The sequence below is a fragment of the Pseudorasbora parva genome, chromosome 23, assembly GCF_024679245.1.
Source record: "Pseudorasbora parva isolate DD20220531a chromosome 23, ASM2467924v1, whole genome shotgun sequence".
NCBI classification, from domain to species: domain Eukaryota; kingdom Metazoa; phylum Chordata; class Actinopteri; order Cypriniformes; family Gobionidae; genus Pseudorasbora; species Pseudorasbora parva.
The window spans coordinates 27,505,134-27,531,978 of record NC_090194.1 but is presented as its reverse complement, the minus strand read 5'-3'; the positions used below and the strand labels follow the sequence as shown (position 1 = coordinate 27,531,978).

General features: G+C 36.8%; 1 protein-coding gene across 4 annotated transcripts in view; it reads left to right on the top strand.

The window, feature by feature from the left end:
- Window positions 1-2,513: 2,513 nt before the first annotated feature.
- Window positions 2,514-26,845, top strand: part of usp25 (ubiquitin specific peptidase 25) — a 143,139-nt gene continuing 118,807 nt past the window's right edge. For all 4 annotated transcript variants that reach the window (XM_067432980.1, XM_067432982.1, XM_067432981.1 and 1 more), the window contains exons 1-16: window positions 2,514-2,782; window positions 7,425-7,502; window positions 7,607-7,751; window positions 9,944-10,067; window positions 10,148-10,310; window positions 11,865-11,951; window positions 13,866-14,003; window positions 15,762-15,838; window positions 16,132-16,205; window positions 18,631-18,782; window positions 19,319-19,446; window positions 24,297-24,392; window positions 24,646-24,810; window positions 24,898-25,148; window positions 25,260-25,330; window positions 25,421-25,649. In XM_067432980.1, coding sequence (XP_067289081.1) covers window positions 2,741-2,782; window positions 7,425-7,502; window positions 7,607-7,751; window positions 9,944-10,067; window positions 10,148-10,310; window positions 11,865-11,951; window positions 13,866-14,003; window positions 15,762-15,838; window positions 16,132-16,205; window positions 18,631-18,782; window positions 19,319-19,446; window positions 24,297-24,392; window positions 24,646-24,810; window positions 24,898-25,148; window positions 25,260-25,330; window positions 25,421-25,649 — 2,020 coding nt within the window. In that variant the 5' untranslated portion in view covers window positions 2,514-2,740. The remainder of the gene's footprint in view (window positions 2,783-7,424; window positions 7,503-7,606; window positions 7,752-9,943; window positions 10,068-10,147; window positions 10,311-11,864; window positions 11,952-13,865; window positions 14,004-15,761; window positions 15,839-16,131; window positions 16,206-18,630; window positions 18,783-19,318; window positions 19,447-24,296; window positions 24,393-24,645; window positions 24,811-24,897; window positions 25,149-25,259; window positions 25,331-25,420; window positions 25,650-26,845) is intronic.

Below are 26,845 nucleotides of genomic sequence, written 5' to 3'. Positions count from 1 at the left end.
TCCTCAGATCACTATATAATATATAGATACACACATAGATTTTAATATTGGCTACTAATATAACATTTGTCTTTTTGTGATTACAGAGTTTTAAGAAAGCTTTAGTTTTACTTTAAATATGTTCTAAGCATGACAAGCTCAAATTCAGCTTCATGGGTCATGGACTTTTAGCGCAAACATTTCCACAAATCACTTTTTAAATGTGAAAGGGCATTTTAGTGTCAAGCAATCTCACTGAGGCCAGTTTCAGATTAGAACTATTGGGTCTGAGGGCAAAGGTCAGAGAGTGACCGCCACAACTTGTAGAATATCGCCGAAGATTCATTTCCACTCGCAAAGTTGAGGAAATTCCCCAGGCTGACCCGTGAAAACCTTTAAATTATGCTTCTTATAAATGCTAAGAGAGTACAGGTCAGATTTATTTCGTTTGAAAAAAATAAGAATTCTTTGCTGTGGAATTCTGTGAGTAACATGCTAAGTGGGTGTTATTTTTAAACTTACAGATGAAAGCTGTAACATAAACTCACATGTGGTCGCCTTGGTGGAGCCAACCGCATTTTCATCACATCACATTTAGTGACATCTGACCTGTAAATGTATCTTATGTAATCACAGAGAGCTGGGCTTAATTACTGTACAGGGAAATGCCTCGGATTATTACTGTAGATACACACATGCAGTGAATAGATATATCACACACTATAAGGATCATCAGAGACCAGACTCCATATTTACGCAGAGTTCCAGGAAAAAAATAAAATAAAATCTGGAACAGGGCTACGAAACAACACATTGAGTGTCATGGTGTTAGTAAAGTGACACCTGGAGTAAAACCCCAGTGACGCAGATACTGCTGTGTAGGTCGTGCTCTCATTCTGGTGACTTATTCAGTGCAGAAAGGAGAAAAAGGAAAGCTCACATGCACTAAAACGAAGGACAAACATCCCAACCTTTTTTTTGTGTCCTTTACTGTTCTGGCTGGGTCAGAGTTTAACTTTGATTGATTGAAAGCATGTACAACAGTGCCACCTGCTGGCAAGACTTATAATTTCTTTCTTTCTTTCTATCTATCTATCTATCTATCTATCTATCTATCTATCTATCTATCTATCTATCTATCTATCTATCTATCTATCTATCTATCTATCTATCTATCTATCTATCTATCTATCTATCTATCTATCTATCTATCTCAACATGTTGATAAACACGAGAATTTCATAAGAATCAATATTAAGATGCATAAGCCAGACTACATGCCATATTTAAGAAATGTATTTCACACTCAGTCTGTGCTGGTGTAACCATCATACTTGGATTGTTGTCATGACATGGCATTTTCAGTCACACAAGATAAAAATTAATATAATTAGTACTGCCATTATTTAACATTTCTTTGTCGTATGTGCCTGTTGACATGTAAAAACTGCTTTGTCTTTTGTTTTTTAAACATTTTGAGCCAAATCTCAAACATTATCCTATGGTGTGACTGTCTATAAATAGAAAAGAAACTCATGCAAATGTTAATAAATACCCCGGGGATCATTTTACACGTGTCTATTTTAGTAAATGGCAATCATTTTTTTCTTCCATATATTTCTAAAAGCGTAGGATCTTGATACATTTGGTTTCTTAAAACCATGTCCTCCGTTGTGACACCAGATCTTGATTTTGAATTGGGCAATTCCACTGACAAGTTCAATTATTTTAAGGACCTAATTCAAGGTCATGTTACTGTGAAGTCCATGACTTGCAAAGAATTGTTCAAATACTTTTTTGTAACCACTATAAAAGTGTTAATTTCTGTTGTCCTTGGTGTGACAACATTATATTCTTAATTCTGTCTGTCACACCATAGGACACATTTTAGTAAAAAAATAAAAAAAACAGTGAAAGAATTGACAAAGTTAGTGACCCCTTATATTTCCTCAAACGTCAGACTTTACATAACAATGCATTTGTTCTGTAAAAGTGGTGTTTTGCACACACACACACACACACACACACACACACACACACACACACACACACACACACACACACACACACACACACACACACACACACACACACACACACCTTTTTTTACTGTTTATTTGTCAACTACCCACTTACACTTTCACTGAACAGAAACAACAAGGATACCTTTCACTTTCGTTTCATGGATGTTACAGAACTCAGTCAGCTGACTTTGGCCTGTTTGTGTAGCAGTGATTACAACTTTAAAACGCATGTTAAAAAGCAATACAGTTATAGTATAATCTTACAATTTTTTGCTGTTTCGTAAACTGTTTAGTGTTTCGTAATCGTTTACTGTTTACATTTCCAATTTTCTGGTGTCAATGATAACAACCACAACATTGTAACGCTCCATACAGTGTGACAGTATAACTGCGTGTGTATTTTATTCTTGGGGAATAACATTGTATTGTATTATTATTATTATTATTAATTATATAATTGTACTGCTTTATTTATATGTGCATTGTTTTGTTTACATGTTACTTCATCGCTATGACGTATGGGCGGGCGCGCGCGCATGTGTGATCCAGACCCAGCTAATGGATGTCAGAGATGTCAGATGTGACTGTGTTGCTCGTGTTCTTCATGGCGCCGTTGCAGCGAGGATGAGTACGGGGTGTTTCTTTTTTAAACTCTCCCATATTCTTCTCCTCTAACTCCTGTATGCTCCGTTTTTACCTTCGAACCTGAGTTCGCTTCGCCTGGATCGGAACCGGCCATGACCGTGGAGCAGAATGTCCTGCAGCAGCACTCTCAGAAGGTAAGGCGCGCGCATCGCCCGAACGGACAGAACCGGTTCGGCCCAGTTCGGTTCGTCTCGGTGCGTTCGGTGTCATAATGAGGTTTATGGTGGCGTTAAAAGTGCCAGTGGCTCAGTTTGATTGCTGCGGCCTAGTTATAGCATCACATTAGCCGCGCCTTACGTTTTTCTGTTTGTTTTTTTAAAATAATGATATTTTATGCTCGTATGCGTATGGTTTAAATCATAAAAACTGTTTAAAACAACAGATAACTGTAAATAAAACAACACACGCCCGTATAACCAACAAAAGATGCGAAATAGTAGTGTTTGTGCTAGCATAGCTAAAGTTGCTAAACTTACCCTTCAAAAAACACTGAAAACTCTTAAATCTTAGTAAATTCCCCGCAAAGTCTCCGTTTGAGTGCCCAGAAGAGTTATTGTATCTCTTGTTGAGTTTGTGTTTGATGTGGCACGTTTGTTTATCTTCTGATACTCACAGCTGCTGTAAAAATTGTTTGTAAACATTAGGCATTCATGTTCATTTGTGCCATATATTTCTGTTATTGTTAGGGTTATTTATTAAAACCGTTTTTAAACATTAACTTTAGTTGTTGTTTTTGGTAAATGTGGGATTCAATTTGATCTTTTTTTAAACAAACTTGATGGATATATTAAATATTTTTTTTTGTTTTGTCTTGTCTTGTGGGATTATTGCATTTGTAAATATTAGGGGTTTGATTTTAATCCGGATAGTGTTTCGTTTGTTTGTGGCATTTTAGCTTTGTTCATTTATTTCATGTTTTTAAGCATGACATTTTTGTTTGTGGGATTCTATTTGATCTGTTCGTAAACAAACTTGATGGATATGTGAAATATTTTTTGTTTTGTCGAATGTAGTTTTGTTTCGTGGGATTATTGCATTTGTAAACATTAGGGCTTTTTTGTTTGATATTAATCTAGTCTTTTGTTTATTTTTGGCACTTTAGCTTTGTTCATTTTATTTAATCTGTAAAGTTTTGAAGATGCACTTAATGTCTGTTTGTTAATATTAGACTTTTCTTGCTAGTTTTAATATTTTTGTAGATTTAATCTGTTTGTAAACATATTTTCCACTGGTTGTTTAATATAACACATCTCAAGTGCACATTGATGGGTTGTTTTTGGCTTTTAATAGTATATATGCTAAAAGTAATATAATTATCTATTTAATTAAAGGGACAGTTCACCTAGAAATAAAAATTGTCATCATTCACTCACCCTCAAGTTGTTTCAAACCTGTGAATTTCTTTCTTCTGCTGAACACAAAGTAAGATATTTTGAAAGAATGTTTGTAACCAAGCAGATCTCGGCAGCCATTTACATTTATAGTGTTTTTCTCCACTTTGGAAGTCAATGGCTGCTGAGATCTGCTTGGTTACAAACATTCTTTCAAATATCTTCCTTTGTGTTCAGCAAAACAAAGACATTTATACAGGTTTGGAACAACTTTAGCACGACTAAATGATGGCATTTTCATTTCTGGGTGAACTATACCTTTAAGATTATTCATCAGATTATTATGAAGTAACTGAAGAAGCGATTTTATGGTCTTAATTACACTAGATGAGTTTTCAGTTGCATCAGGTGGTGGGGAGGAATATAAAACTGTGGATTTTGCATAAACGGAAAGCAGACAGGCTGTAAGCTTCAGCAGCCCTTATTTGGCACAGAGCTTGTGTTGCTTTATCATGTTACTGTTGAGAAATGTGTGTTACTTAGCCCAGCGCTTCCATACCACAGGCAGGGAGGGGTGTGCCACCTTCAGAGTGTTGGGACGTGCCCGTTTCGTACATACTTCGTTTCATGTCATATCTTGAACGGAAAGGCATGCAATGCATTAGAAGGTCAGTGCGGCATCCCTTAGCCACTGGCTGATCGATTATGTAATGATGTCTTGTAACTCAAGACTTATTATGAGGCAAGCAGAAGAACATTTGTACGTGATTCATTTGCTAGACTCCAAACTAAAATGGTCAGATCAGTAGAAACAGATCAGTCATACTGCGTTTCGGTCTTGGGAGGTGCGCCGTTCCTCCCTCTTTGGCTTGGCACAGTCTATGTTTGTCTCATGCTGTTCCTGATCATAGCCAGGACTGAGATAAAGGGCCAGTGCTCTGTTTCCCATCCAGAGGTGTGAGATGTTGTTCTGTTTGCAGTGTGTCCTGATGCTCCTCAGTGGTGCTCGTGACATCAACCCGTTTGATCCTGGTCTTTTTAGAGCCATACTTTTACCGTTTGATCCATTTGCCAACTTGTTCCAAAACCCACCCACTTAGAGAGAAAGATAAAAAATGACCAACCGCAATTCGCTGCTTTCGCTTTTCGGTGAACTACCCCTTTAAAAATTTGAATCATTTACTCACCCTAGAGTTGTTCCAAACATGTAGTTTCTTCTTTTGAACTCAACAGAAGATATTTTAAAGATGAACAGTTAATGGAACCCATTGACTTCCATAGTTTAGGGGCTCCATTAACGGTTTGGTGTCGATTATTCTTCAAAATATATATTTTTTGTGTTCAACAGAACATAAAACACAAAAGAACATACAGGTTTGGAACAACTTAAGGGTAAGTAATTGATGACAGAATAATTTTTTTGGGGTGAACTATCCTTTTAATATTGTGTTTGGTGTTGGGTAAATGAATATCATGTTCACCTGTATGTCTCAAGCACATCTCTTGGGTTTTGAAAATAAACATCATACACTAATATTTTCGTTTTATAGATGTTAACTGATATGGTTTATTATTAAAAGTCTATAAAATTGTCAAAAAACAAACAAACAACTAAGTCAATCAGTTTTCAATGCTGCAATTGATTTAAGGCATCACAGCAGAATGAAATTTGATTATCATTTAGAGATTTACTAATGATCCCATTTAATTGTGTTATTAAAGATTAACTTTAAATGAGCATAAGATGACTGCAAAGCCGATCTCAATGTAAAAATAAGTAAGCACATACAAATTAAAGGGTTAGTTCACCCAAAAAATACAATTCTGTCATTAAAAATAAGGTTGACCCACTGGACTTTTTTACTTTTCTTGACTAACTTTCTGTGTCTTGAATGTGTTAAAGGTGTCATGAACTGGCTTTTTTTTTATACTGTTGTCTGAGGTCAGCTAATGACGTTTGTGTGGTTTTTACATTCAAAAACATCATAACTAATAAGAAATGGGCTATTTTCTACTGTGGTTTTGAGGCTGAACACTGGGTTTTGATGGGCGTACCGCACTGGAGATTGGGAAGTAAACACCCACGGCTTGGATTGGATAAGATTAGCATATTTAATGAGCTTTGGCTCCCCTGTCAGTTCAGTTCATATGAGGGAGAGATTGATTTGAAAGCAGCAACCAGAATGATTCTCTTGACCACAGGGCTCATAAACGTCTGTATCAAACAATCACAATGATTTATTTCTCATCCACCCTGCGATTAATTGGAATATTATTTCTGAATTACATGGCCCACACAATATGTGGATATAAGCGTGAATGCGCGTGCCCAGATCAAGAATATATTATTTCTGCTGACGGGCATACGTTTTGGTAGCCCGTCTGGAAAACATAGCCCCGAGACTACTATTACATAAAAAGACGTTTTACTCACATAAGTGTGTTGCACCAGTCCTGTCGGATCCAATATAGAAGGTACAACATTGTGTCTGCAAATCCAGCACCTGAGACGATTTTAAAAACGATTCCGCAGTGAAATGAATCGAACACACCTACGGTCTTCCCCACGTGAGTTGGAACTTTATTAAGAATAAATGTAGTACACACATTCCTTATTAAGATCCAAAGGAAGCTTATGCAGCGTCTGTTCTTCCACAATATCTTATCTTCTTCAGCATGTTTATTGCTGCTGGCTAGCATGATCTGATGAGTCTGTGGGCGGGGCTACTGAATTACACGTGTTTATTATTCTGTAGAGGCGTTGTTTCGCCACTAGATGACATCAGGATGAAGCGCACAATCGTTTTCTGGGCCTGCTGTCTATAAAAAATAAACTTATATTATCATGAGATTTTATATGTCAATAGCTCAAGTCATCCTAGCTGTATATGGCATTTTTCTTTCAGACTAATTAAAAAATATATTTTAAAATTATCCGGCTCCCGGGGTTTGATAAAGGCCTTCTGAAGCAAAGCGTTGTGTTTGTGTTAGAAAAATATCCGCGTTTAACTTTACAAACTGTAAACTCTAACGTTCACGAGACGCTGGCGTTCCAAGCACCATATGACATCTGTAGGATGTACCCCTAGGATGACTTGAGGGTGAGTAAACCATGGGATAATTTTCATTTTTGGGTGAACTATCCCTTTAAATTGCTGTGCATGGAGGGGTCCGAAAGCTCTGATTTCATCAAAAAATATCTTAATTTGTATTCTGAAGATGAATAGCGGTCTTAAGGGTTTGGAACAACATGAGGGTGAGTAATTCATGAGGGAATTTAGATTTTTGGGTGAACTAACCCTTTAAATATACAATTTCGGTCAATATGAAGCAGTATAGGGGGGATGTACAGTCATATAAGCACAGGAGATATGAAAGGGAACAAGATATGAAACAGTTGTCAGTTTCTGTTAAAAAAGTGTTTTCTCTTGCATTTTCCTCACAGCACCAGCAGACATTACTGAACCAGCTGAGGGAGGTTACTGGAACTACAGATGTTCAGCTGTTACAGCAAGCACTGCAGGTGAGCTTTCAGTTTCATTAACTCTATATATAGTTTATTTGCAGCTGATTTGCTAGATGGACTTTTAATATTATTTTCATGTAATGTAATGTGTTTGTGTCCAGGCCAGTAACGGCGACCTAGCCGAGGCGGTTGCCTTCCTCACCGAAAAGAACGCCAAGGTCCCGCAGCAAGATGAAGCCACCTATTACCAGACGGCCCAAATCACCAATGATAGATACATCAGCGTGGGCAGCCAGGCTGACACAAGTACGTATTTAAATCTCAGAACAATGATTGGCCTGAATCCAGGGAAAGATTACGCTGCTCTGTGATGAAGCACAATGAAATGCCATGACGCAAAGGAAAGCTGAGTGAAAAACTAGCTGTAAATACTAAACTGATTTCGAAACAGTTCTAAAATAACTTGGAGACAAATTGTTTTAGATTTCAGTCTGTATTTTGGTGCCTGAAATTGATAAGTAAGGCTTTAGGATTGATTCATTAACTGCGAGACAGTGAATTAGCACTGCTGTGTCAAACCAGAAAATTAATATTTTTGCCACGTGACTTACTGGAATTCCGATACTGAAATGAGACATCATGTAACTCGTAACAGTTGGAGTTATGGCAGCTCTCTTATAAGTGCATGCACATCATCTCAGAGAGCCAGACCTTTAAAGATCCAGCCTGCTGCTTCTCCCAGCTTGTTTTAAAGGATGATGACACAAACTCAAGTTCTACTGCTGAGAAAATGCTGACAGGGAATACTCGACATGCACTTAAAATATATTTTTATTTTTATAACCTTTTGAGCTGTCTAACTAATGAAATATCAAACCTGATTAATCGGTTGATATTTGAGCATTTTGAGCATATTCTTGGCATTGGCTGATCAATAAAAGTGTTCAATAACACATCTGCTACACTCTTATGCAATATATGTATATTTTATTTGACTTCATATATATATATATATATATATATATATATATATATATATATATATATATATATATATATATATATATATATATATATATATATATGTATATGTATGTATGTATGTATGTGTATATATTTATATATATATATATATATATATATATATATATATATATATATATATATGTATATGTATGTATGTATGTATGTATGTATGTGTATATATATATATATATATATATATATGTATGTGTGTGTGTGTGTGTGTGTGTGTGTGTGTGTGTATATATATATATATGTGTGTGTGTGTATATATATATATGTGTGTGTGTGTGTATATATATATATATGTGTGTGTGTATATATATATATGTGTGTGTGTGTGTATATATATATATGTGTGTGTGTGTATATATATATATATGTGTGTGTGTGTGTGTATATATATATATATATATATGTGTGTGTGTGTATATATATATATATATATATGTGTGTGTGTGTATATATATATATATATATATATATGTATATATATGTATATGTGTGTGTGTGTCACACAATTAAATTTAGTGCTGTCAAATCGCTTAATCGCAATTAATTGCATCCAAAATAAAAGTTTGTGTTTAAATAATACGTGTGTGTATTGTGTATAATTATATATATTTTAATACACACACATACATGTGTTTATATTTAAGAAATATTACCATGTATATACTGTATGTAGATTTATATTATTTATATGTATTTTATATACAACACATTTTTCTTAAATATATACATGCATGTGTGTGTATTAATATATAATTATTATACACAGTACACACAAACATTATGTAAATACAAACTTTTATTTTGGAATATATAGTAATACAGATTAATCACGATTAATCAGTTGACAGCATTACAATATATGCAGGACTTTTCCTGCATAAGGAATTACGAGGCGGTCACCTCTGTCTAATTTCGTACCGCCTTTTACCCTCCACTTTTCGACAAACCTTTATATGGGACATTGTATATGATAGTGTTCTCAAAATAAAAATAAAATGTTATTATTAAAATACATAAAATACATGCTTGTAAAAGGTGTTTTCTTCAGCTGTGATCAGAATTTTACCACCTCCACTATATATATATAATTTTTTTTTTTATAGATGAGGAAAGAACAAAACACTAACTTTGGATTAGTTATTTATGTAAAATAAAAAAAAGCAAATGACAGCTACAGGTTTTATTTTACAATGCAAAAAATCTTGCATATAAAAAAAGCTCACAAGAAAAACCATATGTTTACTGCAACATAATCGGTTCTAAATATTTATCTGGCTCTCTCTTGGTTTTCCATGTGTTCCTGATTTCTATGTATGATAGTCTGGCTAAAAATCATGTACAACTTGCCATGTTGCATTGCACTAATACATCATCACAAATAAAACGGTTGACTCCAAGCACAACACGACACCCATCGTTTCCTAGTTAACCCATTTTCGAATGTTTCTTGATTGTTTCAGATGTAATAGATCTCACTGGAGATGATAAAGATGACCTTCAGCGGGCCATCGCTCTCAGCCTGGAGGAGTCAAACAGGGCCTTCAGAGAGACGGGCATCACTGATGAAGAGCAGGCGATCAGCAGGTGGGCTTTTCGCTGTACTTTTAACTGTAGATTTCACTGTAAAATGAATCACATGACAAGTTGGTGTCTTTGTGCTTCAGAGTCCTGGAGGCCAGCATCGCTGAGAACAAGGCCAGCCTGAAGCGCACGCACACAGAAGTATGGAGCGATTCGCCCAACCCTTACGACAGGAAGAGGCAGGATAACTGTCCTGTAGGGCTGAAGAACGTGGGGAACACGTGCTGGTTTAGTGCAGTCATACAGGTCAGTGCCAGCTGCTGTGATCGCTTTACAATTACAAACACATTCGCTTATTTAATGAACTGAAAACAACAAATTACAGTTGAATTCATTCATTTTAATTGCGGTTTATTTGATTTTAGTTTGATTATGTTAGTCTCACACATGTTGCAGATCTGAATGAAGCGAGTAGCATTGCATTGCAGTTATTAATAATGAAGAGATATCGCTGTATCAATCAGTATATTTATTATTTTTTGGAGAAGACAAATACAACATTCAATATGTGCATCTAGACTGTGCTGAATCTTATTTAAAATGATAGAATAGATGAAATATCCCATGAAAATATATAATTATAATTAATATAATTTATACACTGGGCTCATGAATTTATTTATTTATTTATTTTAAATAAATTGATACTTTTTTCTTCAAGGGTGCAATAAATTAGTCAAACAAAACCAAAATGACATTTAAAATAAATTCCGTTCTTTAATACTTTCTATAAATCAAAGAATCCTGACAAAATTTATTACAGTTTCCAGAAAAAAATATTAAGCAGCACAACTGTTTTCAACATTGATAATAATAATAAATCATTCTTGAGCAGCAAATCACGTTAAAATGATTTCTGACGGATCTTGTAACACTGAAGACCGCAGTAATGATTCTGAAAATTCAACTTTGCATCACAGCAATAAATTACAATTTTAAATATATTTAAATATAAAACTGTAATAATATTTGTCATTATTACTGTTTTTACTCTATTTTTCATCAAATACATGCAACTTTAGTGAGCACAAGAGACATTAAAACATACAAAATTCTTTCCAACATAAATGTTACAATGGTAGTGTTTAAAAAAAAAAAACTTCCCCATCATTATTCAAAATAATGTGGTTACCATCTCAAAAACGACAATTGTATGCCTGGCCTTGGGTATGTTATTGTTTTTTTTTTTACAGTGATAACTGCAACATTCTAAAAAAACATGTTATTATATATTATTTATTTATTTCATTTAATATTGTTTATTACCCTAACTGTAAGCTATTTACTATTACCAAGCAACTAAGTGTATTAATATAGCACTCATATTTATGTGCATATATCCGCTTTTTACAACAACTCTGAATGTGAATTCAGTTCCTACTCAGGCCTGATTGTTTGTGTCTGTTACACGATGTCAGAACATGAACCATGCAGAGAGTTGAGTAATGATCGCTGAGTACTGTCACATGCTGTTTACCTCCTGTGTGTAACCTGACGCCTGAAGAAGCCTCTGCTCATGTAAGAACCGCAGCCGCTCTGACGCTCTGTGGATTTATAGATTTGGACGAGGAGACTAAATGTGTGAATCTGTCAGCAAAAACAAGGCATCAGTCATTCACACACTGACACTGTAGCGGCTCTTCAACTGAGCATGAGAAAAATGCCAAATGCGTTTGTGCGAAACACATGCCGTCTTTTCGTTTTGTCTAACGTATCATCACAAGGTTGTGTTGACATTCATTGCCGGATACACACTGTTTTCAAACGCTGATATTTATCTTTTTTATCTATATTTTCCAGTCTCTTTTTAACCTGCTGGAGTTCCAGAGGCTGGTGTTGCATTATTCCCCCCCTGCACGGATGCAGGACTTGCCCCGCAATCAGAAGGTGAGATTGCCGCCTGATACCCATGTCCACCGTAGTTAACAACAGCACACATGCCAAGAGCTTCCATTTCTCACTGCGACGCGCTTCCAGCGACCGCGACCTTGCTTGACCTGGTTTGAAAGCCTCAGTTGCATGCTGTGACATTATCGTGCTGTTACAAGCAGCAATTTTCACCCATCTGACTGGCCTGTGACCAGATGAGGTGAAGCAGAGAAAGTGCTTTATCAAGGTCCCTGTGTTCTAGCTGTTAAACTGTCACATCAGCTCCTCCAGACTGCATTTTAAAGTGGAAGAAGTTGCGGACAGTGTCCGGCTCAGCAGGCCAGCTGCTGTCTGTGTGATTTCTGTCTTCGGGTCTTTCTCTGAGGACCCTGAGCTTGCGAACGGGGTCAGCAGACATAGCCGCTAATCTGAGCTTAACCTCATCCACTGATAGAGAAGACCACAGAGCCCTGGATTCATTCTTTTCTCTCTCCTTATTACTCTTACTTTTCGTCTGCTGGCTCAGTGGAGAAGCTCTTTCTAGACTTGAATCTATTTTAATGTAATACTGAAGAAGAAAATCCAGATGATGTGATCAGGTGATAGTTTCTGACCCCTATGCGGCATTGAGATGTTTGTAAGGCAAAGATCTCTTTAACTAATAGCAAACAGACACATTTAATCAACTCATTAACCCAACAAAACCATTTCAGCTTCACGCAACAATTTGTCATCACACCTTTTATTAGTTTAAAGTTAAAAGTGCACTATGTAACTTTTTCGCCCGCTAGAGGTCGCCTATTTAAAACAAAGGCGTAGTTTGATGACACCGAATCTCTGGACATGTGATCCTACCTCACAGCTGGTGGAAAAGAATCAAGATAGGATTCATGCTCATGGATGTGAATATTAACATTACTGTAGTAATAAGCAGAGCAGGGCAGAGGGTTGTGGGAGCTGAGCAAGGCCGCTGGTGCGATTGTTAATAAGAATGAACGCAACACACGCCTTGCGAGCAGCGGGACTTTTAATATGCCGCAGTCGCTATTTCCGCTTTTCCGGTTATGAGTATGAGGTAACGCAGCTCTGTTTATATTAGATACATCTGAGTGTGTTAAATTATGTTATGATGTTACTTTGTGCGTCCGCTCTGCGGCTGCTTTGACACTTGTTGCACACTGCAGTAAGAGTAAAGCATTTCTGCAAAATAAAACCGGAAACCGAGGGTAACGCAGATTTGACGCAATTGACAGGCGACTCCCTCAAACGCCCCAGTTCCTTGGTTAAAAAAACATAACTGTAATTAATACGATTAGCCTTTTGCTTGACTACATAATCAAACCGATAATGTTCCCGTTTTCCATCTCAGAGTCAGACAGCTTGCCATTTAAAAATCAGCATCCTTTGAAACACAACGTCAGTGGAGAAAGGCATATAGTTCACCATAACATCATAATATACATCATACATAATTCAACTGCTATGTTGCTAAATGTAACAGATTTTTCATATAAACTGTAAGATATAACCTGGCTTGTCTTGAGGCTGGCCTGCTTTAGAACATGGTAAATGATATGCTAAAGCCCGCCTGCATGTTGATGTGATTGGTTACATGGTAGTTTGTGATGTAAGAAACACCTGCAATTTCAAAATGTGTTTTTGAGACTATCTTTGGTTCCCTGAAGAAATACTCAGCAATGTGCACTTATGAATGTGCACATGGTTTGTCTTTATATGCATATTAAAAACACTGCTTAACTTGATTTGTATACATTTGGCAGACATATTATCAGTTGTGTATTCCTTGGGATTAAATCCATGACCTTGGCCTTGCTAGCACCATGCTATGCTGTTTGAGCTGTGGGATCAACTGTGGGTTTTTTTTTTCTTCTGTGCCATTTAAGAATTTGGTCTTCATTTGCTTTCCCACAGGAGCACAGAAACCTGCCCTTCATGCAGGAGCTGAGGCGCCTCTTTTCCTTGTTGGTGGGTTCCAAGCGGAAGTATGTGGACCCGTCCAGAGCCGTGGAGATCCTCAAGGATGCCTTCAAGTCTAGTGAATCTCAGCAGGTAAGGCATGCAATAAGATATGTCTTTTCATGATAAAATGCATATCATGAAAACATTTAGAATGCAAAGTTTGGGTCAGTAATATTTTGTAATGTTTTTAAAAGAAGACTATTATGCCCACTGAGACTGCATTTATTTGATCAAAAATAGAGTAGACACAGTAAAACTGAAATATTATTACAATTTAAAATAGCTGTTTTCTCTTTGAATATATTTTTAAATTACTCCAGTAATTTTAAAATCCAGGTCATTACTCCAGTCCTCAGTGTCACATGATGCTTCAGAAATGATTCTAATATGCTGATGAAACATGATTTTTATTAGTTTTAAAAACTGCTGTGCTGTTTAATATTTTTGTGGAAACTGTATAACTGCATAAATGTCTTATGCTTCCTTGCTTAATAAGATTATTAATTTTTTTTTTTTTTACTTACTGACCCCAAACTTTGAATGGAATTGTACAATAAAACAATCATTTAAACGTTTTCACAGAAAACAATTAACATATTAGCATATGTCTGCCCACATGCACATATTAATGCATGTTCTGTATTCAGCAATTTGACTTGCATGTCATTACTTAGTCAAACCAAAAATGATTCAGACACCAGATATCATTTTTTACTAGTGGCTACAGGACACTATAGTTCATTTATGTAAGTGAGGATAGCAAAATAAAGTAAACTGTGACATATTATAACCAAATATTCTTCATACAGTGGACTACCAGTAAAATGGATACATTTAGCACCAAAATTATTCCGACGCTTTGAACCGAACATGTTTTGCTGAATTTTTTTTTCTTTAATTGCTAATGCGACCTTTTACACCACAGACTGAACTAAATTAAGCTTTGCTTGGTCATTGGTTGACCTAAATTGGTATTATTTAATTGTGTAATTAAATTTAACCGATGACAGCTGATTGGTTGATTGTGATCAATTACATGCCTTTCTATCAAAGTTATCTGAAATTATCAAGATAAATTTGTTCTGACCCAGTTTAACTCTGAGTTTGTCATATTTTATCATCATATTCTAAACTATAGCTATAGTGTTATAAACTATAGTGTTAATGTGAGAAAATGTTGAAAGTGTCTAAATTTTTTTCAATTTGACTGTACATCATGTGCAAAGAGGTCAACTAGTCATAACAGAACATATTTACATACAGTATATAGTCTTGAAGGTGCAGTACATCTTAGTTTTAAGCCATGTTCACACTAGAAAGACCATGCAAAATTCTATTGGACACACAGCGGTCATGATATGATGTCACTCCCTGAAGCGTCTTTTTTATAAACATGAATTCAGCATATAACAAATATACAATCTACCCAACTTTAAAAAAAAAAAAATATATATATATATATACCACTTGCATTTCCGTTCTGAGGCATTAGCATCCGTTTGAATGAAAGTCAATTGAACGAAAAGTGCAGTGTGTGTGACTGCCCCTTTAGAAATAAAGTAGCCTTAAACAGTATGTTTCAAGTTTAGCAAATAAGTAAAGATCTTGGAATTGCAACATTTTTTGAACAAGAAAATTAGATTAACATCTTAAGTGGACTTCAGGGAAAGAACTAAATGCTCTCAATATTTGTGCCAAGGGTCAATCTATTTATACTCTCTCAGCATCATAAATAAGCCTGAGCAGTTTGAGCAGACAAGGGCAAATTTATTTTCTTGGACCAATTGAGACCAGTTAAAACAAGAATACATTTGTTCAGGGTTTGAATTGGTTTGTTTGTTTGTACAGCAGGATGTGAGCGAGTTCACCCATAAACTCTTGGACTGGCTGGAGGATGCGTTTCAGATAAAGGCAGAGGAGGACAGGTGAGATCCTGTACATCCTAGCAGAAGATCTGTTGACCACAAGCTTTTCTCTAAAACTCTGTGCTCCTCTCTCATATCATTCAGAATGATGCATGACCACATGACAAATTCAGCTGGAAAAGGCATTAATGATGATTAATGCGGTACATTAACCTGTATGACTTCAATTAGCACTGTTAAATACCTGCTGAATGCAGTCCCCGTGTGGCTCCTGCAGCCAAAGGACACTGACTCCTCTAGTCCTGAACAATTCCAGCCCCATGCGACTCCATGTTTGCTCTTGTTCTACACAGGGAGGGAGAGAAGCCGAAGAACCCGATGGTTGAGCTTTTTTATGGACGTTTCCTGGCTGTGGGTGTCCTGGAGGGTGAGTCCTCTCCTCTAGTTAATGAAAGTGACCTTGTGTTAATGTGATGTGGAGAACGAAAGATATAACGGTCATTGATGTGTGAGTGGGGTTGGGCTTATTAAACATGACAGCACTGATCATAGCCGGTTATATTCGGACTGTTTATTAGGTGGCCTTTTTACCTTCTTAAGATTTCCTGCGTGTGAACTTTTTTTGCTCATTTGAGCACCAAATTAATATTTCCACCAAAATAAACACCAAAATATCAATGTAAATCTAGTAAAATCTCACAAAAATGTAAAGTTTCTTATTTAAAGGCCCCTGAAATCAAAATAAAAAATGTGTTTAGGTTTTAGTATGAATTTTAGCCTTAAGGTTATGAATAAGCCAGTGTGTTCCAAAACAATGACAATTTGCATTTAGGAGATATAAGCTTTCAAAACTTAGTCTCTTACTTCTGCTAAAATGGATCAAGGATGTTTATGACATCACCGAAATGCTTTTGACACTTTAAAAAAAAGGAGAGGTGATGCTTGATACGTCCCGCTCTGTCTTCCTGTTTCAGGGGAAATCACTTCAGCATATTGAATAATGCTGCGCGTTTCAAGGCACTTAAGTGGGCCTTTTAAAAGGGGTGATGAATTGAGAAATCAACTTTCCCTTGAGCTTTTTGATATATAAAAGTTTATCGTGATATAAGAATACCCTGTAAGTTTCGGAGCTGAAAACTTCCATGTTAGTCAAAGAAAAGATTTTATTGACACCAGGACCTGCAAACGAGAGCTCTCAAATATAATATTATAATAATATAATGAGGAAATGCCGCCTCTACAGATAAATATACATGCCTGCTTCTGTAGCCCCGCCTGCCGACTCGTGAAGCTAAATCAATCCCGCTACAGAGCAATAAACATGACGAAGGTAGCAAGATATTGCACTGTGCCTTGTTTGCTTCATTTCACTGCGGAATTGTTTGTAAACAAGACACAGGTCGAGCTGGATTTGCAGACATATTGAGATTAAAACTATAAAATAAAAAAAAATATGCTGTGCCTTCTATACTGGATCTGACAGGAATGGTGCAACACACTTATGTGAGTAAAACATGTTTTTTATATGTGATAGTATTGCATTGTTACAGATCGTTACAGATACACGTTTCTAACAGAACAAATCTTAGCACGCTGCCACAGGCTGGAGAATCCTTTATTTGTTAGTTTATTGCGATTTGGGATCAGACTCGGACATGTAATGTTATGGGTTAAAGGTGCACTATGTAGTATTTTTGCAGTAAAAATATCCAAAAACCACTAGGCCAGCATTATATATTTTGTCCAGCTGAGTTCTTACAATATCCGATATCTTTCCAACTATTTGTAAATTGTGAGAAAATTGCTATTTTAACCAAGGAGCCGGGACGTCTGAGGGAGTCGCCTGTTAAATGCGTCATGTCTGCATTACCCTCGGTTTCCGGTCTTATTTGGTAAAAAAACGGTTTACTCTTAGCAGTGTGAACAGTTACAGCAGCCACTGAGTGAACGCATCGAGTAACGGCATAACATCATTTTCACCACACTTAAATGTATCTAATATGATAAACAGCGCTGCGTTACCTCATACTCATGACCGGAAAAGCGGAAATGGCGCCCGTGACTGTGTCCCCTCATAATAAAAGTCCCCGTTGCTTGTGAGACGTGTGTTCGGCGACAATCGCTCCAGCGGCCTTGCTCAGCTCTACAACACTCTGTCCTGCTCTGCTTCATACTACAGTAATGTTAATAACCGCATCCATGAACATGATTTCTGCCCGAGTCCTAGCCTGATTCTTTTCCACCGACTGTGAAGTGAAGACCACACATGTCCCAAGATTCTGAGCTCAAACTTGGCGTCATCAAACTACGCCTTTGTTTTGAATAGGCGCCACCTAGCGGACGGAAAAGTTACATAGTGCAGATTTAATGTCACATCAGTGCGGGCTTTGCAAAAGTGCGCATCGAGAGTGCTTATTGACCACAAAGGGGGTGCTTGCGAGCACCTTTCTGAAACCTACAATGACAAATGGAACGCCCTTTGGTCTCGTGGACTTGATGCACACGCGACAGCCATTGTAAATCTACAAGACCGAAAGTGCGTATAAAGTGTGCCATTTGGGACGGGACCCAAATGGGTGGGTGTGTATAACAAGACCATGTGGTTATTCCTTTCCCCAAGAGTTTGCGTTCTGTGTAGCACGTTTCTTGTCTAAACCTAGCCTTGTTCGGGCAGATTTGCACATTTGTTGGTTTATTTATCCTTGTGCGTGACATACTTTCACTGTGATGTATCCATATGGTGCCCAACAAATAAAGTGATTACATGGATGAGATAAGAGATTATCATTTTACGGTGCACATTACGGAGAGTATTTAAAGTCAATGACATGAGCGCGCGTCTATGTTCACAGGAAAGAAATTTGAGAACACTGAGATGTTTGGGCAGTACCCTCTCCAGGTGAATGGCTTCAAAGATCTGCACGAGTGTTTAGAGGCAGCCATGATTGAAGGAGAGATCGAGTCTTTGCATTCTGCAGAGAACTCCGCCAAATCAGGGCAAGAGGTTTGTAGAGACGTCATTTCTATTTTTTAAATCTGTGCGCCACAATCCCATCAAATACCTAAAGCTGTTCCTATATTCCTTCTGTTTGGCCATTCACAAGTGATCTCTGACCGAGATGTTACATAATGGCTTTTCAGTCATCAGTGCCGCCCTGGGCAGATCCTTTTGCAGCTGCTTCCTGCTAATTACTTCAGCTGAGTGCAAGTAAAGAAGGAGACTCTCTGGTGTACATTATTCTGGGCACCAACAGGCTGGGATGTTAATGAAAGCCCAGCACACTGTGTCTCTTTCAGAATGTGATCAGGTCACCAGTGCTCATTCCAGCTATCAGCATGGGGGCGGAGCTGGGATGGGTCACATGGACCGGCCCCTCATGAAGCATGCTGGGGTTAAAAGAATACTACAGACAGATTTTTGAATTTAAAGACTTTAAAGCCAAACTTCTCATTTGTCCATAATGGTCAAGTGAGAAACAGTTGAAAAAAATGGCTTTAGTGTTGTTCTTATATGCACATTTGTTTTTTGTTTTTTTACAGCACTGGTTCACAGAACTCCCACCGGTTTTGACCTTTGAACTGTCGAGGTTTGAGTTTAATCAAGCCTTAGGCCGACCTGAAAAGATTCACAACAAGCTGGAGTTTCCCTCCATGCTGTACATGGACAGGTTAGTGCTACCTTCTATTTCAAACTACTTCATAACTTGCAGTTTTTAAAGGGTTAGGTCACCCAAAAATGAAAATGTTGTCATTAATTCCTGACCCTCATGTCATTGCAAAACCGCAAGACGTTTGTTCTTCTTAAAAACACAAATGAAGATATTTCTGATGAAATCCGATGGCTCTCTGACCCCTCCACAATATTTAATTAACTCTCTGAAGGCCCAGAATGGTATTAAAGACATTGTTAAAATAGTCCATGTGACTCCAGTGGTTCGAATCCTTAATTTTATGAAGCAACGAAAATACTTTTTGTGCACAAAAATAACTACTTTATTCAACAATTTCTTGTCATCTGTGTCAGTCTTCTACACTGTTGATGTAGTAAATACAATGCAGCTCTTCTGAAGTTACGCCAGAGCTATGCCAGAACGCCGGCTTACCATTGGCCAATGCTGTTCACGTGAGCACCATGACGCATGCGTGTGACACCTACGCATAAACTTTATAGGAGACTGACACAGACGAGAAGAAATTGTTGAATAAAATAGTTATTATTTTTGTTCTCGCTTCATAAAATTAAGGTTGAACCACAACCACATCACATGGACTATTTGAGCAACGTATTTGTGCCCGAATCAATTCGATTCATGAATCAATACACTGATTCATAACCGTTTGAATCTTTATTTGAGGATTGAAAACCAAACCTGGAAGATAATACAATGCTGAATTAAGTCATAGTTTTTGTGATTTTTGGACCAACATGTATTTTCGATGCTTCAAGAGATTCTAATGAACTAACTGATGTCACATATGGACTACTTTGATGATTTTTTTTATCAAAAAAATGACCTTTCTGGTCATGGACAGTATAGTGTGCATACACTTGGATACTCTCTCAGATTAAATATAAAATATCTTAAACTGAGTGAGTCATTAATGACATAAATTTCATTTTTTGGGTGAACTAACCCTTTAATGACAAAATAAACATTTTGGGGAGGTGAACTTAACCCTTTGAAACTATTTCAAACTTTCTCAAACCAACAAAAAAGTTTGTTTTGACAAACTTTCATATTAAGTCAAGTTTCATATTAAACTTTTTCCCCCAAGATATTTTAGATTAGTAGTTAATATATATATATATATATATATATATATATATATATATATATATATATATATATATATATATATATATATATATATATATATATATATATATATATATATATATATATATATATATATATATATATAATATATATATATATATATAATATATAGGGCTGGACAATAATTCAATATCAATATATATCGCGATATAATTTTTTTCAATAACGGTGATATGATTTTTAAACACATTTCCGATATTTCGATATGACTGACGTTCAGGGCGCATGCCATCAGAAAGAGCAGAACACGATTGGCTTCTTGCGTGATGACGTACACCACGGACACGCAGCCAGTGCTCAGCAGTAGTAGGCTGATAGATTCAACGCGGCACGTTTCAGCTACAAAGAGAGTTTCCCTGACCGACCGCAACACAAATGTGACTGAACGAGCTTCCACAAGTAAGGAGAAATAAATAGTTGATAAGAGAAGAAAGACAAACTTTCTTTAGTGGCGTGGAGTGGTTCGTCTATCTAAAGCACTATTCGCACGGGATTAGTATTATCTAGGGACCTCTGTGATTTAGAAATTACTCCTCCACATCTGAGTTTTGCGTGGCGCATTCGCACGGGAAAAGCAAAGCCTGTGATTTTACTCGAATTTACTGACTTCTCCCGGATATGATGTTCGTTATAGATAGCTGTATGAAATCATGAACAGGCATCGATATCGTTTTGATTATTTTACAGTAAAATAATAAATAAATATTATTAATAAATAAATATAATTTCGTTCAGTTAGCGAACAGACGCCATGAACTGAGCTCAGACCAGCGGCAGGAATCAGATTTCATTTATCACGAGTAGGAAGCTGACAATATACGGCGGAAGATTCAGTTTCAAAACTAAATGTAAAAGCGCCTATTTAAACAAGATTGTCATTGTACTATACTGTTCTGTTATGTTTTTCATTCAGAACAGTATTGATGTTAATATTAAACACACCATTCAATCAGATTACTCCCAAATTGATACTCATTCTAAAGTGAAAGTATAATCCGTGTGGGCGCGGCTGCACGGGAATGACTGAACGGTGCGCATTATGAATGCAGACTTTATTCTTCGTGAAAGATAAAGATAGAAATGCTCACAGGGAGAAAAAAAGCTTGCAAAAAGTATATACAATCCGGCTAATCCTGGCCAAATCACAGAGATGTCGATTCGCACGGGACTAATGTTATCACAGGACCTCGGTGTTCGGCGAAATATGGTAGGTAGGCTATTTTGCGGGGGAATTTTTACTTTACAAATTACTGACATGGCCGATTCGCACGGGATTAAGATCACAGACATTCTCTGCAATTATTACAAATCACCAGAGGTCCCCAGATAATACGAATCCCGTGCGAATGGGGCTGATATTAAACTTGTGCCGGAGAGGTGCCGACTAGGGGTGTAACAATACATCGACATAGATGCATCAATCTAATGTCTAACAATACGATGCCAAGCGTTACAAATAATCCATGTAGACTATTTATGTAAGAGGCAAGTGGCACATTTGTTTTAATACTTTCCACATTTGCACACAATGTCATGTATTAACACCAATGCGTTCATTCTCGTTTAAATTACCTTATCAAAGCTTGTGAAAGACGGTCAGACATGGCTTCACGAAAATGTATCATTTGCTCCTGTTAAAGCCTTGTAAAAAGCAGCGTGCACTCATCTCAAACAGAGCACAAATAGGCCACTGAATTGAGTCTTATTTTATTTATTTGTTTGTGCATCAGTAGATAAAGGTATAGTTTTGCATAAAAGGAGAATATAGCGCTATGAATCGTTCTTCACTGAAATTTAAAACTTAAATGCTCAATAAACTGCGTCTGCGAAGTGAGTCTTGTTTTATTTGATGGTGATTTCACATTTCTTGTTCGTATAAAGGCTAAATACAAATAAAAGGTGAACATTAATTTATTTGTACCGTTTTTATTTCTAAAATATTATATAGTTTTATAGGAGGAGGTTTCATAGACTTGGCAAATTAATTTGTCAGAAGTTTGTAGGTACAGAAATCCTTTGTGGCAGTTCTTGGTAGTTTTTCTAAAGCTTTTATATAGTTCATATCGATATCGAAATTATATCGTATCGACCAAAATTAAGAAATATATCGTGATATAAATTTTGGCCATATCGTCCAGCCCTAATAATATATAAAAATATATATACAGGGCTCGACATTAACACTTGTCCGGGACAAGTGGATTTTTTGTGAAAAAGAAAAAAGAATTTTACTTGCCTGACGGACAAGAGCCTGATTAAAACAAAAAAATAACTAGCGAATCACCAAAATGCAAGAATGATTGTGCATTAATTTAGTGTAAGTGGCGATCGATAGTGGTGGATAATAATATATGATTAACTGACAATAACAAGGTCGCGCTGTTGACGCTTGTGCAGCCTCTCGAGGAGAAATTACAACACTAGAGCGTTTACGTTTCCTGAATACCATCACAACTGAAAATGACACTGCTTTCATATGCCAGTTCATAAACAATGAATTAACATTCACTTAAAGTCACTTACATTTTAGATGCAATATTGAGTGCTTTTGTTCGATTTCAGCAGCAAAATCGTTAACACACAGCAGAACCGTAACGTGTCTCACAGCAACACGTGTGTTACTGAACAATTCAGTGTTCGAATGAATCGTTTGAATGGACGACTCAATGACTGACTCATTAAGACGGCCACCTGCTGCCACTTACTGGAGGTTTAGTTTCATGTTTAAACATACTTTCCAACATTTCTTTTTTGTCTATTCAAAACTACAAATCTCAAAACATTATTTAATGCAGTTGTAATTTTTCAGTGTAAATTATTTAATTTTATTGTTAACAGCACTACATTGTTAAGTATAGTGTCTTAATTTAATTTAATTTAATGTATTGATCAAATTTAACAATATAAAATTAAACCTGAAGCATAGCCTATATTTAATAAGATTAGGGGGGAAATACCCTTTATAAAAGGTAAAAATATCACAAATTTGAAATGATTCAATAAAAAAATTAAAAATTCACAAATATGCAGATTTAAATATGTCAAAGCTGATTGAACACTGGTGAGAATATTGCTTCAGAATAAATTATACTTACACACACACACACACACACACACACACACACACACACACACACGTTGGTCTATGTGGTTTACAGGGACTCTCCATAGGCGTAATGGTTTTTATACTGTACAAACCGTATTTTCTATCCCCCTACACTGCCCCTGCCCCTAAACCTACCCATCATAGGAAACATTCTGCATTTTTACTTTCTAGAAAAACATCATTTAGTATGTTTTTAAGGCCATTTGAATTATGAGGACATTTGCTATGTCCTCATAAACCACATTTATAGTGTAATACCAGTGTAATACCCATGTAGTTATACAAATTTGTGTCCTCATAACCACACACACACACACACACACACACACACACACACAACTAAAAAAATATCGAACCTTTTTTCTGGACAAGCATACAAATAGTAAAATGAGGGAAAATTTCTTATTGACCTGTTTTGTTTTGTTCTACTTCGATAAAGCTGTTACTTGATGCCTAATCAAATAATAAGGATTATATACTTGCAATTGTATAACATAGTATGTATATTGAATAATACAAGCAAAACACAAATTCCTGTTTTCAGTGAAACTGCGTGTTATGCGATTGATTTCAGGTACATGGACAGGAACAGAGACATCACGCGGATAAAACGAGAGGAGATCAGAAGACTAAAGGAGCACCTGACCGTCCTCCAGCAGCGACTGGAGAGGTTTGTTAACTCTAGTTAACCTCTTCTCAGATCTAGAGCTAACCTGCTGTTAACTTACATAGCAGGAAAATCTGAGCTTTCAGCATGAAAGAAGCTGTTAAAGGAAAGATGAAAGTCACATGCTGAGTTTTGGCTGTAATTTGCTGGAAGAATGAGTAAGAGGAGACCGACTGACTTTCTTTTTTCATATTTCTGCTGTCCCGAACTTTTTCTTATTTGAGATCCGTTTTTCCCAAAACGTTCTCTGTGACAGGTATCTGAGCTATGGCTCAGGGCCCAAGCGGTTTCCTCTGGCCGATGTTCTCCAGTATGCCATGGAGTTCGCCTCCAGCAAGCCTGTGTGCACGTCACCTGTGGAAGACATTGATACAACAGCACCACCTGGTGGCATGCCTGCACAGCTGCCACCTCCAGCAAGGCAAGTGTTTTTTTTTTACTATTTCAACAGACAAAAATTATGTGGAATAGTTTGGAGATATTGAAGTGTTTTCTGCTTGGACTTCAGCACAGGGGATCAACCGGATGCCTCACCCGAGGGCTCCAGCTCTGGTACGCAGGCCCAACAGCAGCAGCAACAGCAGCAGCAGCAGCAACAGCAGCAGCAACGGGTTTCAATCCATAAACCATTCACCCAGTCTCGCGTGCCACCTGATCTACCCATGCACCCTGCCCCACGAAACATCACAGATGAGGAGCTGCGGGTGCTGGAGGGCTGTCTGCACCGCTGGAGGAGCGAGGTGGAGAACGACACCAGAGGTGCGGACACACAAACATGCAAACTGGTGCTCACGCTGCAAACAATCTTATTTCTGTTTCCTGTTGCTTTGGGCTTTTCAAATGTACATGTTTCTGTCTGATCTGTGTCAGATCTGCAGGCCAGTATATCCAGAATCCACAGAACCATCGAGCTTATGTATTCTGACAAGTCCATGATGCAGGTAAGAAGCTTTTTGAGATCTCTAATAGTTTTCTGTCCCTCTCAGAAATGACCCCAGAATGAGTTTGTTGTACTCGATGCTCTGCTTCAGGTGCCGTACCGGCTGCACGCCGTTTTGGTCCACGAGGGTCAGGCAAACGCAGGCCACTACTGGGCATACATCTATGACCCACATCACCGTCAATGGATGAAATACAATGACATTTCAGTGACAAAGTCATCCTGGGAGGAGCTGGTGCGAGACTCGTTCGGTGGATATCGCAATGCCAGCGCATACTGCCTCATGTACATTGATGATAAAAAACCCTTCCTTATTGAAGGTAACCTCATTCGCATATGCAAATGTTTTATTCTCACTATGTGTCAGCACAGCTAATGAGCCAAATAGTGAAATCGAAATGCTTCTATTTGTCGTTTAAAAATAAAGTAATCAATTATCAATCTATAAATTAAATAAAATTCTTTTAAACATGCCAAACTATGTTTATTTAAAATGATTGAATTAATATTTGAATAAAAAAAAATATTTTCTAATAAAGAATCCTTTATCAGCACTGATCAAAAGTAAAATATACAGTAAATTAAACACAACTTTGAATTTGCCAAATATGGATTAAAAACTTGCATTACTTTTTAAATTGCATTTTTATAAAGCATTCATACATTTATTTTCTTTATCCATTTGCCAATTAAGTTGAAAGTTTATTGGTTGCTTGCATGTGTCAATGGCCAATGGCATTATTTAAAAAGTATGTCACAGTTAAAAGTAGGGTAGGTAAGAATTGGTTAAAAAACTTTTGTTCCAAATTTGTTTAAACTTTCTGTATATATCAATACATAATTAAAATGTAAGTACTCTGCTCAATATGAAAGACAGACACTCAATTTTTATACTTTCTTTGTCATTTATCATCTCTACTAATGGCTAATTGTATAAACATTGTAACTTTATGCTAAGTAATGTTATGTTAGCTATATTAGGCAGCTTCATGCGCTAGTGATACATGCTTCATGAAAACATAAACCACAAAAATGTATAATTAAAATGAAAGATTACCTGCAGAAATACAGCCAGCAAGGAGTCGTTTTACAGCCCCTTGAGGTCCCTCAGTTCTCGCCATCGTTGGAAAGCCACGGCGATATTTACTCACGTTTTATTTCTTTGTTTATCCAAAGACTTTTTGTGCATTGCCTTTTCTTGTACTGTCTTCCTTTTTTTGCATTGTTTGCCTTCGCTGATTGCAGAACCCGGCACTGTGAATTTTGAATGCTTTTGCTCTTTCTAAGGGTGTGCGCGCATGTGGGTCCTGTAGTAAATAATCAGCGGTGTTTATTGCAGATTAAAAAGTCCAATCGAGTCACTCGATTTTTATTCTTACATTTTAATTATGTATTTACATATAAAGAAAGTCTAAACAAATTTGGGAAAAAAAGGTGTTTTAGATCATTCTTACCTAGCCTACCTTTAATATAAGCAGTTGGCTTGCATTTGTTTTTTACTTTTTTTGTGCAGTGC